Genomic DNA, 17,804 nt, shown 5'->3' with positions numbered 1-17,804 from the left:
TTCAAACAAACCATACTATTAAACATACTTGCTCCATATTTATCTGATACTATGGTCATGACTTTAACAATCAATATCTTTTATTATTGGAAGTTGGTTCCATAAGAGTCTAGTCTAAATATCTTCAATAGTCACTGGAAATAAATAGTCATGCTTCAAAATGCTAATCATACTGGCTGTTAAATGGGTTTTGCAATTTTCCTTCTTATAAATAAAATGATTGCCATAATAATTTTAAATTATTTAATATGGGCTTGTGAGAACAGATGGTAGTTTAAAGCCAGAGAAATATAATCCATTTAAAATGTTTGTCTCGAAAAGATGACAAAGTATAGTCTATTTATTTATAGTCTGATCTATCTATCTATCTATCTATCTATCTATCTATCTATCTATCTATCTATCTATCTATCTATCTATCTATCTATCTATCTATCTATCTATCTATCTATCTATCTATGCACGGACCTCTGGTGTCTATGTCATAGGTTTGTCACTTCTATGCAGTCTCAATATGTTCTGCTGCTACTATGTTTTGCCTCTTTGAGACTGATCTAATTTTATTTACCAGTACACAATATCTACACAAAAATACAAACCAAAACGGAGCATATCAAAATGACTTGTCGCATGTGGGTTTCCGTAGCGCCACGCTCAGTGGGAGGAGAAGCGCAACGCAAAGGCAAAGAGGTCAAGAGGAGGGGAGGAAAAAACCACGTGTGCACACCACTATGTACAGCACTGTCCTTCCTCGGTAGACTTGTTTTTGTAAGTCTGTACCCTTCGGATGTAGCCACATAGCCTGCATTAGCCAGATAAGCAGATTAGAAAAAAACTGTTTCTATTTTATTATCAACCTTACACACTGAAGCAAAGCTGCAGGGGGAGTTCTGTCACCACACTGACTGCCGACCATGGTGAGCAAGACAGATGACATCCCGGCGTCAGTGCCTGACTGTAATCCGGCTGATCTTGCGGATGAAGCCCAGGACGGCAAACAGACCAACATAACACATCTGAAAGATTCCTGTGGCTGTGGTGAGACTACTGCACATGCACGGCCTCTCATGTGCACACAATTTGTAGCGATCACAAATATTATAATAGATACATCAACTGCTTTTTGTTGATAGCATTCCTGTGTAACAGCACGAGTTCCTGAATATTTTCTTGACTGTCTCTCTGTGCTGCATTAATCAAAGCTGGTGACACTTATTTCCATTCATTATATCACTTAAAAAGTCCTCAGTCAGACCCAAGGTGATAGCTAACCTCCATACCTGCAATCCAAAACACCTCATGGGTTACAAGGTTGGACAGCTTTCCATTAGGCTAACTAGCTATTTAGCATCATGTCTACTCGTCTGTGTTAGTAAGCAAGCTAGCAACTTCCTTGGGATCACATCCATAGGTCCACTGGCATTGACTTCAACCTGACACTGCAAGTAAGTCAGGGTAACGCAAAACAAATTACCCGTTGTGCTATCGTTAACGTTAGCTTCCTCATTCAGAACGCACCGTAACTAGCTAGCGGCAAGAAAATGGATGGATGGTTAGCCAGCAACTAGCACGCAGTCGGTCTTGTTCCCTTTAACACGTTACAAGTCATAAATCCTGGAATATAACCTGAAAAGTGTATTTTTCTCAAACAGAACATAAATCGACAGCAAAGCACATGACTGTCTGTGTTAACACAGTGCACTAGCCCATATTGTGCAAGTTCTCACTGACGCACATGTTCTGTAACAGCATGTCAAAGGAACTGACTGAAGGTCACCTTCAGTGGAGTCTCTCACTGTCCACATGAACACGGGGGGGTGGTAAACATATTCAGTTTTTTAAAGAGAATGGGGTGTGCCTAACTACCAATTTGACTGGTCTGACACGTCCTTAATAAGGTATTAAAAGTCCGCGTTAACTGATGTCAGGCCGATGAATCGCCCAGCGGCTGTTCACAACCCTCTCACCGGCCCCCTCCTCCCCGCTGTGGGCAATTAATTCGAGAGCTCCTGCTCGACCGGGAAGCGGAAGCTGGTTGTAGTAGAAGAAGTCATGATGGTGTGTGCACGGTGAGAAGGAAGGTTAAGCTAATAATACACGAAGAGTCGTGTAAACTGGTGAGTAACATGTAAGGTTAAAGTTATTATGGAGGCTCGCAGTGAAACAGCATTTGCAGAGTGTTGTCAGTAGAGGCAAATTAAACTGATCTGAGATCGTGTCAACCGAAGAAGTTAACCTCAACTTCCAGAGCTCCAGAAGTCACTGCAGCCAGTGTCTCTACTTCGCATGTGGACCCTTGAAGTTTCTCTGCTGTTCTCGTTTTGTAGGACAACTCTGGTGACAGTCTCTTAACGTCAGAGACTGAGCGTGTGTTGCTTTGTGGATCAGAGCCATTTGATCTAGTTTTAAATAATATGCATCTGGATGATCAGTTGTGTTTCCCTTCACTCATTTTGTAAGCCCCCATGGGCATCAGATTTGCCAGGATAAAGCTGAAATAAATGACATATCATTGGGTTATTATATGTAAGAATAGATTGAGGTAACAAATGCAATAAACAAGTTTCCACCTGCTCATTGTGAGGATATGCAAGGCCTGTGTAACAATTAACTATCAATCATTTTGAAGTCTAGTTGTGTCACTTGCATTTTAGAAACGTGTAATAAACATTATCATGATTATAACAACAAGCAGCTTGGTTATAATCACCATCTGGAACATTGCTGCTGAAATTGACTTATACATGAGACATTGACAAGATTGATGGCTCAGGCATGTGTCAGTGCAGAGTTGTAAAAGGACAAACACAGCTGGTGGCATAGCATTTACATTTAGGCGAGGGTCATTCTCAGTGGTTTTAATAGGCTTAATGCTCTCATGGGGTGAATGGTGGCCTGGATAATCCAGGAATCATTGACACCATGGCAAGGTTGCTTAACACTGCTGGATTGATAATTTTTCAGTGGTGCCTGAACCATTTTTCTAAATCCACAATATAAAAATAATGCATCTTGTCTTTAAACATTGAGCCAAGTCAATCTTAGTTTCCTCTTTTTTAATTATTATTTCCATTTATTTCATTTAGAGAAATCTGGCTATCCTCTGTTGCTGACAGCTGAGATGCCTGGTTTTTTAAAGGCATTCCTATACTTTCAGTCTGGTTGAAATCAGAGTCCAGATCCTGTCTGTCCACCAGGGGGATGAAACCTTGCGGTCCAGCAAACAGGATTACAGACAGGCCTTGTCAGGTTGGTGAGCGTTACCATGGCAGCAGTCCCCATGTCAAGGGCTTCCAAGTGGATAGAAAGTTGGCTGCAATCATTCTTATTTATCAAAAGAGGTGGGCTGGTGTAATGAACCACAGAAGAGCTCATTCCTAATTATGTGATCTGAAAGCATGTAAAGGTGGATTCACTCGAAGAGCTCTGTTTTGTGTTGGAGGAAATGTGTATCATTTACTGATCAAGTTGTGCTTGATGCAGCATTTCGTTGCATCTGATTTGTATCCTTGATTTATTGATTTCTTACCATGACCTTGTAGAGGGCTTCTCCAACCAAAGGGGTGTAACTGTGTGGAATCTGGTCAGTGTTTTGTTGTCTGAGGGATGCTTTTTGATGAATTTCCACTTAAAACCTTTTCATTGTGATACCAAGTAAATAGTGCTCTCTCTTGAGATAGCAGTTGAAGGCACTAATTCTCCACCTTGGTGCCATCAACCAAAGAAGTTGTAGTAATTAAAAGAGTGCTAATTACACCTCAAATATGTCTGTGTGATAGGGTTCAAAGACATGGTCATTCACATAGGGCTGGATGATATAGCCTAAAAGAAAAGTGCTGTATAAATACAAACAGTTTACCATTTACCAAAAATAAAATGTTTTTTTTTTTTAAATCCAATTTGAGATTTTTTTTCCTTTTTAAAAAACATATTTAAACATATTAAAAACAAAGCTAAACTTAAAGCTTTTGCATGCAAAATGTGTTTAATTTATTTATATGAATGAGTGACAGCAAATAAAGTAAATGATGTCATAACTTTCCATCGTATAAATAGCTAATCATCTTATCATCTTGCATGGAGATATGCAACACAACTGCATCTATCTCTTTCCATCTGGGTCCTTATCATGCGGGATCTACTACTTCCCCTGATGTTGGCTGTCTCTTAACAAGAGTTGAAGTTGTCTTCTGCATCTCAAAGAGAGCAGCATTTTCCTCTATGGTTATATATATATATATATATATATATATAAACTGTCTGTATTTATACAGCTAAATTCCAGGCATGAGTGAACATCTGTTAGTGCTTTCAGACAAACACTGTTCTGGTGCGGTGGGAGGGCAGAGTCAACTTCTAACTATGGAAGCCCAAGAAGAACATTTGTGGTGCCTATAAAAGATGCAAAAATCCAGATTTCCATAAAAATAAATCATCGTAAATGAAAAATTAAATTAATCGATTTTATTGCCCAACCCTACCTTCAGCCCATCTAAGCATGAACATTTAAACAGGACGTGCATCATATCAAAACTATTCATCCTATCCTTTAAAATGTGCATGCATACATAAAAATAGTCCTACGGATAAAACTTTTGATTTAGAGCATCATAGGGCTTTCAGCCATTTGTTACCTTCAGACATAATGCTGCATTTAATTATCTAAATGCACTTTTTTTAGAAAATTGTCCATCAGACACCAACTTTACATGTAGTCTATATAAATTAACCATCATTTATTGAAATAAACCATGACATTTCAGGTGTGTGCCTGCTTGTGTTGACAAATGATCAGACGGAGGTGGAGCCAGAATTGTGGCTAGTAATTATAGTAACTCTGACAGGTTTTTATTTGCCAGCTAAGTCAAACAACCAGTTTGCAGTTGCAGTTTGATTTTGTTGGTCCACATACATTTGCTATAAAATCTGTTGCTTATAAAAATATTGGCTCCAAGAAAAGTGACAAGATGCTCCCATGTCTACACCTTCATGTAGATTGTTAATTCATGAAACATTGTTTTAGACAAACTAAGAGTGTCGGGAGCCTGATAAGAAATTTAATGGGTCTGCAGCAATGGTGAAAACAAATACGGCTACACTGAAGCACTGGACACCGAACTCTTGCTTCTTTCATTAACTTGGGTGACCTTTCTCAAGCTGTTGTATTTGTTATTCAGAGCGTGGCCCCCTCCACATTTATAGTGCGTTCGTTCCCACCCAAGGGTGGCCGTCCAGCCACAGAGTCCTTCCTCCCCCCTCTGGCCCCTTCTCAGTAACCCTGACACTGTGTTTTAACTCAACCAAGAGCAAGGACACGTCTGCTGGCAGCAGCCGTGTCCCATTGAGAGGGAATAGTTGTCTGACTCTTTTGATTTAATGCATCTCATTTTTATTCATGTCATTTTCCCCCTACCTTAACTTAAGGAAAGAAAATATCCATGTTCAGATAGTGATATGAAACACGATGACTAGAACTCAGATGTATCTAAAAGAGGTCAAAGAGCTGCTGAATTGTTCTTCGCTGACTTGCTGGTATTGTAATTGTAACCAGTAATTCCCTCTTGGGAATACTGAAACCTTTTTATTCAAGGCTTCCTGGGAAAACTCCCTCCAGTGTTGCAACAGTGTTGGTTTCAGTTGGCAGTTGCAAGAAACTTATTGTCTAGATGAGCTGGTTACTTTTTATCAAGTGTTTTGATCGAATTGTTTATGCGTTGTAGTTCTAGCTTGTTTAGATAAAAGTGGTAACATCACAGCAGTGTCATACTTCAGCTCAGCTGCTTGGGCTCTCATCACCCATTTGTAAATATTTTATGAGCAAAGATCATCTAGACCTAACACTCTGTGTTCCTTGTTTGTGACCTGGCTACTGTTTTTGTTGTCAGCATCATCCTGTGAAGGTACTGTTTCTTTTGAGCCAGAATGACAGCAGCGGTAGCGTACTCAGGTGTAAAATGGATGGAGATATGGAATCAGCAAAGATTAATAAACACCCTTTGTGGGATCACCATTTTGCTACAGATAAATACACTTGCAACTAGAGAACCACAGGATGGCAAACAAGCTACTGGTGAACCACACACACAAATATACCCTTTCCAATTAACTCTGGATCTCTGTGTTCTCTTTCATTCATGACAGGGCACAGTACAGATACAGCCATGGTGAATGGTGATGGGGCTCATGACCATACGGAGGAAGCTGAATCAAAGCAGGATGGTAATTGTGAAGTGGACGGAGGTGAGGATTCCAATGAACAGGAAGTGATAGTTATCCAGGACACAGGCTTTACCGTTAAAATCCAGGCACCTGGAACAGAGCCTTTTGACTTGCAGGTAAAAATAACTTCTTCCCAACCATCAGCAGATAACATTTTTATTCTTGTTATGAGATGGCTTCTCATTTGAATCCAAGCATGTTCTTGGAAGAATAAGTTGTACCTACGAAAGATATAGTGACTATTAATCTTTTCTGTTTTTTTATCAGGTGTCCCCCCAAGAAATGGTGCAGGAAATCCATCAGGTGTTGATGGATCGGGAAGACACCTGCCACCGCACCTGCTTTTCTCTGCAGCTGGATGGAAATGTGCTGGACAACTTTGCTGAGCTCAAGTCCATTGAGGGCCTACAGGAGGGCTCATTACTCAAAGTGGTAGAAGGTCAGACCCAAAGGCATAAAAAGAGTAGTAATACTGTTCACTTCATTTGCACCAGCTCACCACACAGTTTGAAAGTGGTGACAGCCTCAACGCTTTCAACCCCATCAACCCCATCAACATTACGTTGACATCAGACAGAAATGACTTGCTTTCATATCTGCATATGGAAATCTTGGTTGACGTCATAAAAACAACTTTACATCCTCCATACAATGACTCCATCCTGGCACATCCCCACTGTAGCTATAGCAAGGAGGTTTATTAGAATATGTTTACTTTTTTATATACTTTTAATGCTGCAGCACCTTTTGTCGCCTTTAAATGCATGACAGCTGTTCTGTCTTTCTTTGATATGAGCCCCTCTGCCTTTAAAAGGCCGTGAGGAAACAGATGTATTACTTGGCAATGTCATTACAAAAACCTGGATCACAAACACGTCTTTTAAGCAGGTTTAGAAAAGTATCATATGTGGGAGAGATTAACTCTCCTTTGTGTAGATTCTGGGTCTTTAAGTCATCATAAAAAGCTAATGAAGCCACTGAAGGAAATGGAAATAGCATAATATGACCTTAATAACTGAAATGAATCACAGCACAGGACAAATGTTGAGTAATTTAATCTGCTACGTATTCAGCTGATCACTTTGTCTTCATGCCTCCTTTTATGGTTCTCTAGAGCCCTACACCGTGCGCGAAGCTCGTATCCATGTGCGCCACATCAGAGACCTGCTGAAAAGTCTGGATCCCTCAGATGCCTACAATGGAGTGGACTGCAACTCTCTGTCTTTCCTCAGCATCTTCACTGATGGAGACCTCGGAGGTATGACTTCAAAGTTTTTCTTTAAGCTCTAACCAGGGAGGCGTCAGCACCCTGTTGAAGTTAGATTCGTTTGTCATTTAGATGTCTCTGATGTTAATGTTCACACAGCTTAATTTGGAAATGGCAGCACATTTACAGAAAGTTTGTCCTGTAACTGAGAGATTTAAAATTAGCTTTGGATTTAAATTCATGGGCATCACAATGAATTAAAATGTGATTTTTCCCTTTTTCATAAGTGATTTTTTTGTGATTAAAGATGAAAAAATTTAAAACACATTTCTCTCTCTGTTTTTGAGTGCCATGGTCTGACTGCATACCAAATTCAAAGCGTTAAGCAAATCTTACTGACCTACATAAGAGTGCTATTGCAACTTGTTCAAACACATTTAACTATAATCGGATCAGTTACAGGAGTATAATGTGGAGAATGAGCCACGTTCAGTAACTTACAGCATTCATGCTAGTGTACCTGGGTTTCACCTTGCTCTGTCTTATGGGGGTTGCAGATAGTGGAAAGCGCAAGAAAAAGGGCAATGAGCTGGAGCAGATCGACTGCACCCCCCCAGAGCACATCCTGCCCAACAGCAAAGACCGCCCCCTGGTGCCCCTCCAGCCACATAACAAGGACTGGAAGGTAAGGAGCAGCCTGTTCTTGGTCTTAACTTGTAGGCTTCAAAACACCCGAGTATCATTTTGGGAAGATTTTTTTCTAAAACAAATACAATGTCTTAGTAGTCAAAACAAATTCAAGCTATAATATTTTACCTCATCTACAGCCCATGCAGTGCCTGAAGGTCCTGACCATGAGTGGCTGGAACCCTCCACCTGGAAACAGGAAGATGCATGGTGACCTCATGTACCTCTACATTGTGACTGTGGAGGAGCGGCATGTCAGCGTCACTGCCTCTACGCGCGGCTTCTACCTCAACCAGTCAGTCAGCATTTCAGCAAACTTGTTAATTTACTGCTGTTGAGTCTCTGGACAAACTTAAATGTATTTTGAAGCAGCTGTCATGAAGAGTTTTTTTCAGTTCTCCATAGTATTCATAACTCATGACATTAGTGTTTTGAATTAAGAATACTATGTGATGATTAGATCATCATAGATGATCAAATGCATGTAGCTGCACTTTTTTCACAGGAGGACAGACTGATGTGCAGCATCTATTAGCAGCATACTGAGTCTGAATGTCAATAAACTGATGAAACTAAGTTGGATTAAGCTGGGAAATGTGCTATGTTTCTTTGATAAAGATTATCTTTCAACAAATCCATCCAAACTGTTTCTTTCATATGTGAGTGGTATGTAGTTTTTTTTTTTTTTTATCTTGTTGATTTTTTTTTTTCTTTTTTCAGTCCCCAGTAATATTTTTAGTTGTTGATTTGCTCCAGTTATGAATGTCAGATCATATATACTTTGGCAGCTATGTTAATGTGTGTGACAATATGTATGTATGTGTGTTTCAGATCAACTACCTACATCTTTAACCCCAAGCCAGCAAACCCTAGCTTCCTGAGCCATTCTCTGGTGGAGCTGCTTAGCCAGATCAGCCCTGCCTTCAAGAAGAACTTCACTGCCCTGCAAAAGAAAAGGTTAAAACCTGGTTTTGGTTATAATAACACATTTTTTTACTCACTAAATATATTCTTCTTTATTACTACCTTCTTTTTATACATACTGTACAAAAGTGAACCTCTGACCTCTACTAATTTTGTATTTTTCTTATCTATTTTTTATTATCTTTGAAGTGCTTCTAAATCCATTTATTCATTAAATTTGTTTAACCAGGAGATTGCCTGCTACTGTCAGGAGGTGATCAGGAGGCAGCTGGTCAAAGTTTGTGTGTACAATAAGAAAATCCATTAAGAGGCAAAACATTGGAGCCTGTGGTTCTAAAAACTACTCCCAACAATCGTCAAATATGCTGCCTGAAATGTGTGACAAGAGGTTGAAACAGCTGAGAAGGAAGCACACAACCAATGTCTTCCTGTTTCATTGTGTTTCTGCTGCAGAGTCCAGAGACACCCATTCGAGAGAATAGCTACACCTTTCCAGGTGTACAGCTGGACCGCTCCGCAGGTTGACCATGCAATGGACTGTGTCCGAGCTGAGGATGCTTACACCTCCCGCTTGGGTTATGAGGAGCACATACCTGGACAGGTGGGTGTAGCTAAAATCACAAGATGCGGATGCATTGAAAGGATTAGCCACAGTATTAATATGAGTTTGTAATGATGTCTCTGTAGACCAGAGATTGGAACGAGGAGCTCCAGACCACCAGAGAGCTGCCTCGGAAGAACCTGCCTGAGCGGCTGCTGAGGGAAAGAGCTATATTTAAGGTACCGTTGAAACTCTCAAGCTGTGTACGGTTGTATTTTTGTAGATTTAAAATCAACTTATGGTTCTGAAATTTCTAAAAAAAGTTCCAATGTGGAAATCTTATAAAGTTAAATCATGCCACTTTTAAGTATTTTTGTTCTTCTAAATCTTTCACACCTTCATCTTTGTCCTCTGCAGGTCCACAGTGACTTTGCAGCTGCTGCCACTCGTGGCGCCATGGCAGTAATTGATGGCAATGTAATGGCCATCAACCCTGGTGAGGAAACACGAATGCAGATGTTCATCTGGAACAACATCTTCTTCAGTCTGGGCTTTGATGTGCGGGACCACTATCGCGAGCTGGGTGGCGACGCGGCCGCCCATGCTGCGCCTACTAATGACTTGAATGGAGTACGAGCTTACGGGGCAGTGGACGTGGAGGGTCTCTACACCCTGGGAACGGTTGTAGTAGACTACAGAGGCTATCGTGTCACAGCCCAGTCCATCATCCCAGGTATTCTGGAGCGTGAGCAGGAGCAGAGCGTCATCTATGGCTCCATTGACTTTGGAAAGACTGTTGTGTCCCACAGCAAATACCTAGAGCTGCTTGATAAAACCAGCAGACCACTTAAGGTCAGTACAGTTGCATTAGATCAAGTTACCTTGTTTAATCTTACAACCATATCTGGGCTTTATATTTAGATTATTGGCCTCACTAACATATTAATGTTTCCATGAATTCTGGAAATTCCAGGTTCAGCGGCACAATGTACTGAATGAAAAAGAAGAGACAGTGGAGTTGTGCTCCTCAGTTGAATGTAAAGGCATCATTGGGAATGATGGCAGACACTACATTCTGGACCTTCTTCGCACCTTCCCCCCTGACCTCAACTTCCTGCCTGTGGATGGAGAGGATCTGTCTCCAGAGAGCCAGCGTCAAGGCTTCCCTCGCAAGCACCGCCATCGCTTGCCCTGTCTTCGGCAAGAGCTCATTGAAGCCTTTGTTGAGCACAGGTATGTGTTGTGGTTCTTTTTTTCCTCCTTAGAAGTTTGTGACATTACAGATACTACAGAAAGATAACTGTATGTCCTTCCTCAGATATCTTCTCTTCATGAAGATGGCAGCATTGCAGCTCATGCAGCAAAAAGCTAACAAGGACTCTAGCAAGACTGATGCACCTGCCATCACTGAAACCACAGAGACACCCATAGAGAGCAATGCAGATACAACCCAGACACAGACTGCTGCTGCAGAGTCTTCTAGTGCAACAGAAGTCTCCATAGATGGCACAAGCCAAACAGACAACAGCACCTCTGCTGCCTCACACAGTGAAGAAAAGTTCTTGAAGCCCACACCAAATGGGTCTCTGGACCCTGCAACCACACAGAATGGGGAATGCAAAAGCCCACTGGAGGGTAAGGAGCTTGAGGAAAGTATTCCAGGATTAGCTCAGGCCAAAGAGCTGGCGGAGACCTTAGTTGCCGAAGATGGATCTGGTATTGGTACGTCCAGAAACGCCCCATAAAGCAAGGCTTGGACAATGCAGGGAAAGCTACTCTGGTGGACTGTTGTACAGACCAAAAGCAGCGTTAAATCAGAGAACAAAAATTAACTGACTTGATGCAGTCCGAATGTGTGTGTGCACACATGTGAGTACATGCATCTGCGTGTGTGTCCATAGCATTGGTGCAATTACATATGTGTTAGAATATTTCATGCAGTCACTTCTTTCCACCTGACTAGCTTTCCCTGCCCAGTCATGAGCCTGCAGTGGGGGAGAGTGTTAGCTCACCAGTCCACCCATTTCCAGCATGTGATCCTGTGTGTAGTAGGATTTCACCCAATAAACCCAATAATCACTTGGCTGTGTCGATTAATACAAAATTGTTTTGGAGTGTAGAAATAATCTGATATTGAATGGTTTGTGGAAGGCTCAGTTGATCCTGATTTACAGTATTCTGATTGTAAAGGTAAATGACCTAATCAGTGGTGTGTGTGTGGTTGAGACCAAATGGTGGTGGGTCCTCAACTTAGTCCATGTCTACAGTACGCTGGGGAAAGGTGTTTTTTTATTTATTTATTTTTTTATTGTGGCTTTGGGAGGGTATAAACCTTAATGTGGACATGGTGTAAAACCTGAACATTTTAGTTATCTGTCAATACTTTTAACTCTTCTTTTAATGTTGCTTGAACTTTCAACAGACCCCAAAAGCCGAGAAGTGGTTCTGAATGCCTGCAAAGCCGTCGGCTCCATCAGCAACACATCTTTTGATATCCGTTTCAACCCAGACATCTTCTCGCCAGGTGAGTGTGAAATAATAATCTAACTCAAATGCACTATGAAGAAATTAACCATGTTTATCTATATAAGGTTGTAACACAATAGTTTGACTGATTAGGAAGTTAATTTTGTTGAAAGCTTGAGGGACTGAGATTTTTGTAGATGGATCGGTCTTTTCAAAGTCCTCAAATTCTCTCAGTTTGGGTTGATTATAAGTATTTTACTCATCTTCACTCCTAATTAACTTAACAAGGGAAACAGGTATTGATTAGCAGTGTTTGTGTGTGTTGTTGAACCAGGAGTGCGTTTCCCTGACAACAGTGTTGAGGACATACAGAAGCAGAAGCAGCTTCTCAAAGATGCTGCTGCCTTCCTGGTGTCCTGTCAAATCCCCTCACTGGTCAGTGTGGTTACAAGATAATTAACCTTCTTTATCAGCAGAAATTTATGCAAGTGTTAGTTTGAAATAATATTTTTGTATACAGTATATTTGTGTGTGCGTGTTTTCTAACCAGGTGAAAGACTGTTTGGACCATAGCGCTCTGCCCATGGATGGAGCCACACTAACGGAGGCTTTGCACCAGAGAGGCATCAATGTTCGCTATTTGGGCACGGTTCTGGAGTTTGTGGAGAAGACCCCTGCCAAAGTGCAGCTGGAGCACTTATATGTAAGCCTGATCCAGACATTATCCCTTCATAACACGCTGCACGCTTGGAGTTAATTATGTTGCTATTTCTTTTTCCTATATCACAGAGAATAGGAATCATGGAGCTGATCACAAGATGTGCAAAACATATCTTCAAAACATACCTCCAGGTTTGTACCATTTAACATGAAGTAACTTCTTTTTCACAAAAGAGCAAAAATATACTCAATCTGGTTATTTTAAATGTTTTGTCATCCTGTAGGGTGTGGAGTTGTCCGCTCTGTCTGCAGCTGTAAGCCATTTTCTGAACTGCTTCTTAAGCTCCTTCCCCGACGCCGTCGCCCACCTGCCTCCCGATGAGCTGGTGTCACGTCGCAAGAGCCGAAAACGTCGCAACAGGGTTCCCGGTGGCGGCGACAACACTGCGTGGGCCAGCCTGACACCCAGCGAGCTGTGGAAGAATATTGCCTCTGAGGCTCAGAGCTATTATCACTTCACCATACAGTGGTTAGGTCGCATCTGCTAATTTTAAACAAATATTTAGGCTAGAAAGTGTGGGGAACGTGACTTTTATTATTTATTTTTAGTTGATAACAAACATCCTGTCCTAATAATTTTTCTTTATTCTTGATCAGTGATAATGTTGACCAAGTGGTGGAGAAATACAACCTACAGAAAATCACCCTTCTCAGAGAAATTTCAGTCAAAACTGGCATCCAGGTAAGTTTAGTGACCCCCAACTTCATTTTATCAAATGTCCCTCACAGTCTTTTCTGCACTTTCTTTATAATTAAAAAGGAAACTTTGTGTTTGACATTAGATCCTGATTAAGGAGTACAACTTTGACAGCCGCCACAAGCCCGCCTTCACAGAGGAGGACATCCTGAATATTTTTCCTGTTGTGAAGCATGTAAACCCAAAAGCCTCAGATGCTTTCCACTTCTTCCAAAGTGGGCAGGCCAAAGTGCAGCAAGGTGGTGATCACATAGTTCCTGTTTAGATGGAGTCAAACATAAAATTTTCTACATTGCAAAGCTGGAACATTTTCAACAGAGAGCTCTGTGTTTGAATTTTCTGTAAATGTTCTTCTTGGTTATTTCCAGGTTTTCTGAAGGAGGGTTGTGAGCTGATCAATGAGGCTCTCAACCTCTTCAACAACGTGTATGGAGCCATGCATGTAGAAATCTGTGCCTGTCTTCGCCTGCTGGCACGACTTAATTACATCATGGGAGACCACCCTGAGGTAAGCACAAATAATCTCTTTCTTGTTTTTTTTTTTTTAGATCATTAATGACATTAGTGTTTTTTTACAGGCTCTAAGCAACCAGCAAAAGGCTGTTCTGATGAGTGAAAGAGTTCTTGGTATCGAGCATCCCAACACTATTCAAGAATATGTAAGTTGTCAAATGTAGGAGATTGTTTTTGTCAGGCTAAATAAGTTTAACATCCTTTTCTCCAACATGTTTGTTCATTTTATGTTTCAGATGCACTTGGCTCTGTACTGCTTTGCCAATGGCCAGCTTTCCACTGCCCTGAAGCTGCTGTATCGCGCTCGTTACCTCATGTTGTTGGTTTGTGGGGAGGACCACCCAGAGATGGCACTAATAGACGTAAGTGCAGTCTTGAGGGTTTAATAAGTTATAACTGCTTCTGGTGTAGTTATTACAGAGTAAATCTGATTAAAAAAAGTAATAAGTGCTACAGACATTTTCAACCTTCTTGGTTTCAACAGAATAACATTGGGCTGGTGCTGCACGGAGTGATGGAGTATGATTTATCTCTGAGATTCCTGGAAAATGCCTTGACCATCAACACAAAGTACCATGGACCCCGCTCTCTGAAAGTGGCACTCAGGTGAGAAAAGACACCAGAATTTTAACACATGAGATTAAAAATACTGTTCGTGCGATTATTTATGTTGCCTTATGTCTTCCAGCCATCATTTGGTTGCAAGGGTTTACGAGAGCAAGGCCGAGTTCCGCTCTGCGCTACAGCACGAGAAGGAGGGTTACACCATTTACAAGAACCAGGTTGGCCCTGCAGGAGCCCCAACACCTGTTATCATCATGTGTGAAGAAGTGTTGTCTACATGTATTTTTTGTGTTTTCCTCTCAGATGGGTGAGGCGCATGAGAAAACTAAGGAGAGCTCAGAGTATCTGAAGTACCTGACCCAGCAGGCTGTGGCCCTGCAGAGAACTATGAATGAGATCTACAAGAACGGCTCCAATGCCAGCATCATGCCCCTCAAGGTGACCATTCAGTCAAACTATTTCTGTGCTTGCTTTTTATTCAGTCCAGAATATTTAGCATTGATGTGTTTGTGTTGTTCTGTTTTCTAGTTCACTGCACCCAGCATGGCCAGTGTCCTAGAGCAGCTCAACATCATCAATGGCATCATCTTTATACCACTCAGGTAGAGTCGGCGGCGATCGATATGTCGTATTTTCAGTTTATAATACACAGTTTGAATTTGTACCACAACCTTATGACATATTTAATGATGTCAGAGCATTTCTGTTTATTAAGTATTAGTTTTCTTTGGTATTTATTTCCTTTTTAGCCAAAAGGATCTGGAGAACCTGAAGGCAGAGGTGCAGAGGAGACAGCAGCTGCAGGAGCTGGGAAAGAGCGATGAGCCCACTGAGGACAACCCACTGGAACTAGAAGACAAAATTCCCATTGATTAATATTCAAGTCCTTCACACAGCAATTTTCTGCTAATGGGGGAGCTGGAGGTTGTGACTTAGATGCCAAGTCACTAAGCCTGTGGACCTGAGAACCAAGCAGTCTAAATCAGCATTGACAGGGGCAATAACAGGGGAAGGGTGGGGTCAGGGCAGTCTAGAGAAAAACTGTATGAACTGTAGGACAAAGGAATACAGAGCAGGAGTTTCCTACAAGGTAGGAGAGGGAGTAAGGAGAGCGTACAAACAACACAGAATCAATGTAAAGTGCAGTCTGAAAAATCCCTGGCCCGAGAACTTGGTGATGAAGTCACTGAAGGTTTTGGCTGCTTCGAAATATTATATTTGAAAGAGGGGTTGCAGCTGGGGGGAAGGAGACCAAGAATGACCATGACATTGTATACCAGAGCCTTATCCATTTCAACATCGTCCCCAAATCATGCTTCTTCTGTGCTCTAACTTCCCACAGCATTGTTAGCCCAGGACCATGTTTCACCTCTGCCATTGCCTAAAGAACCTTGTAGATGCCCAGGCATGTAGACCCCACTTCCCAAAGGTGCTTTAAAATGATATAGCACCTATCCTGTCTGAGAACTCAGGGGTTCTTTCTTCTGTGCACTAAGATCAGAATACAGTCAGTAAATTTGAGATTTTTCAAGTGGGGCTTCAGAATGTAAACTCCCTTCTTGGTGGCTTTGAGTCACTTTGCAGCAATCACTCATCATTCTTAGACATCCCCGCTAGTTAATAAATTAAATAATTCTGTCATTTATATGTACAACCTCCCAGGAGGTTGTCTGCTGTGTTCTTTTTGTTCCTCTTGTCCTGTTTATTCCACATCACAGTCACATGTCTATCAGTCATTGGGTTTGATTTTATTTTGATGTTTCTCCTCTTTTATTAAGTAAATGGATTTTTGTTTAAATGCACAGTAGAATTATAAAGGTAATGTATGCCTTTTGATCATCAGTTAATTTAAGCCATGTTTGTTTTATAGAAAATATAGAGGTGGAAAAGATGAAAAAATCTATTTGGTTTAGACAGGTACTTGATGTTAATGGAAAAGGCAGAATCGAAATACGTCCATTTTATTTGTAGATTTATCCACTATATACTAGCTGTGTTCAATCTTCTATTTTTACATGCTGAAAGAAAATATGTGCATGTGTGTTTGACAGTGTGCGTTTTCGTGTAGTATGACAGAAAACCTGTTGGCCAGACCTGCTGCTGCATAGCTTGAAGAGGCCGAGCGAACATTTGCTTTCCAAATGTTTTTTTATGTCTACATATATTAAAACTGTTAAATGACATATGCCCATTTTCTTAAAACATTCATGGCCACCAATGTTGTAAATCTGCTTAATGTACGAAGTTGGTACTTAGCTTTACCGCTTCTCAAGATTGCACAGGTGCTCAACATTGGCAGTAGTGATAGATTTATTGTAGCTGGGTGTTTTTCTTTTTTGTTTGTTTTTTCTTGGCTTTTATGTGTTTTCCATTATTGAATCAAGTCATATTTTCACATGTATCAGAGGCAAAAAAAAAAACTAGACAGGAGTGAGGGGGTTTCTTGTGCTATGTGTGAATGTGCACAGCATCACCAAAAGTGGACAAAAGCGGGGCTTCCTCAATGTGGTGTACCAAAAAAAAAAGACTGAAAGGTTTGTTTGTATACATGCAGTGTATTCCTCTAACAGAAATTTATTACTTAATTGGTGCAGTGTGTAAATGTATGTGATTAAAGCAATAGAGAGATGGTGCTGGAGCTAATTGTTTTTAGAGAGAGAGAGAAAAAACAGTTTTTAGCACAAAACATGCAAGATGGACTACTTACAGTGCAGGCTGATATGCCTGTAAATAACAAATCAACACACAAAAATGATTGGTGACCTCTTTAGCCCACGGGATTAAGGTGGCCACAATGATCTCTCCCCTGAACGGTCACATCAGTTGCAGAGCATGGTGTGTATGTGCCTATTATTTATGCTTCTTAATGGAAATGGTGATTATGGGTAAAACTCAACAGAATATAAAGCTAACATTTGCCTCCTGATTTTGTTTTTTGGGTTTCTTGTATCATGTTCATACATTTATTTTTGCTCACCAGTAACACCAACACTGTCCAGAGGGTGGTGCAGTAACATTTTTCTTATTGTGAAGGGAAAAAAACACCTAAATGGAAGAGGATGTTGCAGTGCACATGTCAATCCCATTAAGTCTAATATTTGGATATTTTAATAGTTCATGGAAAAAATAAACAAATTTTTATTTTGATTAAAAACAGTAAATAGAACAGTTTTTTTGCAAGAAACTTTAAAATGTGTTTTCTGGAGTTGGAGGGAACATAGCTTAAAAGAAAATGAAGATTAAAGTGTATCCTTTTGCACACAAGT

At 40.8% G+C, this 17,804-nt stretch overlaps 1 protein-coding gene across 4 annotated transcripts; it reads left to right on the top strand.

Moving 5' to 3' along the window:
* The first annotated feature begins 696 nt into the window (after nucleotides 1-696).
* Nucleotides 697-17,167, top strand: cluha (clustered mitochondria (cluA/CLU1) homolog a). 4 transcript variants are annotated; one of them, XM_041994477.1, is made up of 27 exons: nucleotides 697-1,038; nucleotides 6,142-6,335; nucleotides 6,487-6,658; nucleotides 7,334-7,477; nucleotides 7,984-8,111; nucleotides 8,254-8,408; nucleotides 8,945-9,070; nucleotides 9,491-9,638; nucleotides 9,725-9,817; nucleotides 9,996-10,430; nucleotides 10,552-10,811; nucleotides 10,897-11,213; nucleotides 12,001-12,102; nucleotides 12,379-12,479; nucleotides 12,595-12,747; nucleotides 12,834-12,896; nucleotides 12,989-13,233; nucleotides 13,362-13,446; nucleotides 13,547-13,700; nucleotides 13,830-13,969; nucleotides 14,040-14,120; nucleotides 14,211-14,336; nucleotides 14,459-14,580; nucleotides 14,663-14,756; nucleotides 14,842-14,976; nucleotides 15,067-15,140; nucleotides 15,288-17,167. In XM_041994477.1, the coding sequence occupies exons 1-27, from the start codon at nucleotides 915-917 to the stop codon at nucleotides 15,412-15,414; spliced, it is 4,098 nt and encodes a 1,365-aa protein (XP_041850411.1). In that variant the 5' UTR covers nucleotides 697-914; the 3' UTR covers nucleotides 15,415-17,167. The 4 variants fall into 4 exon arrangements, with proteins under 4 accessions (XP_041850411.1, XP_041850410.1, XP_041850414.1 ...); XM_041994476.1 differs by having other exon boundaries at nucleotides 10,897-11,300; XM_041994480.1 differs by lacking the exon at nucleotides 697-1,038 and adding an exon at nucleotides 1,424-1,445 and having other exon boundaries at nucleotides 10,897-11,300.
* Nucleotides 17,168-17,804: the final 637 nt, after the last annotated feature.

This window comes from Melanotaenia boesemani, chromosome 9, assembly GCF_017639745.1.
Source record: "Melanotaenia boesemani isolate fMelBoe1 chromosome 9, fMelBoe1.pri, whole genome shotgun sequence".
Classification (NCBI taxonomy): Eukaryota; Metazoa; Chordata; class Actinopteri; order Atheriniformes; family Melanotaeniidae; genus Melanotaenia; species Melanotaenia boesemani.
The sequence above is the reverse complement of the archived record's forward strand: the minus strand, read 5'-3'. Positions and strand labels throughout refer to the sequence as shown.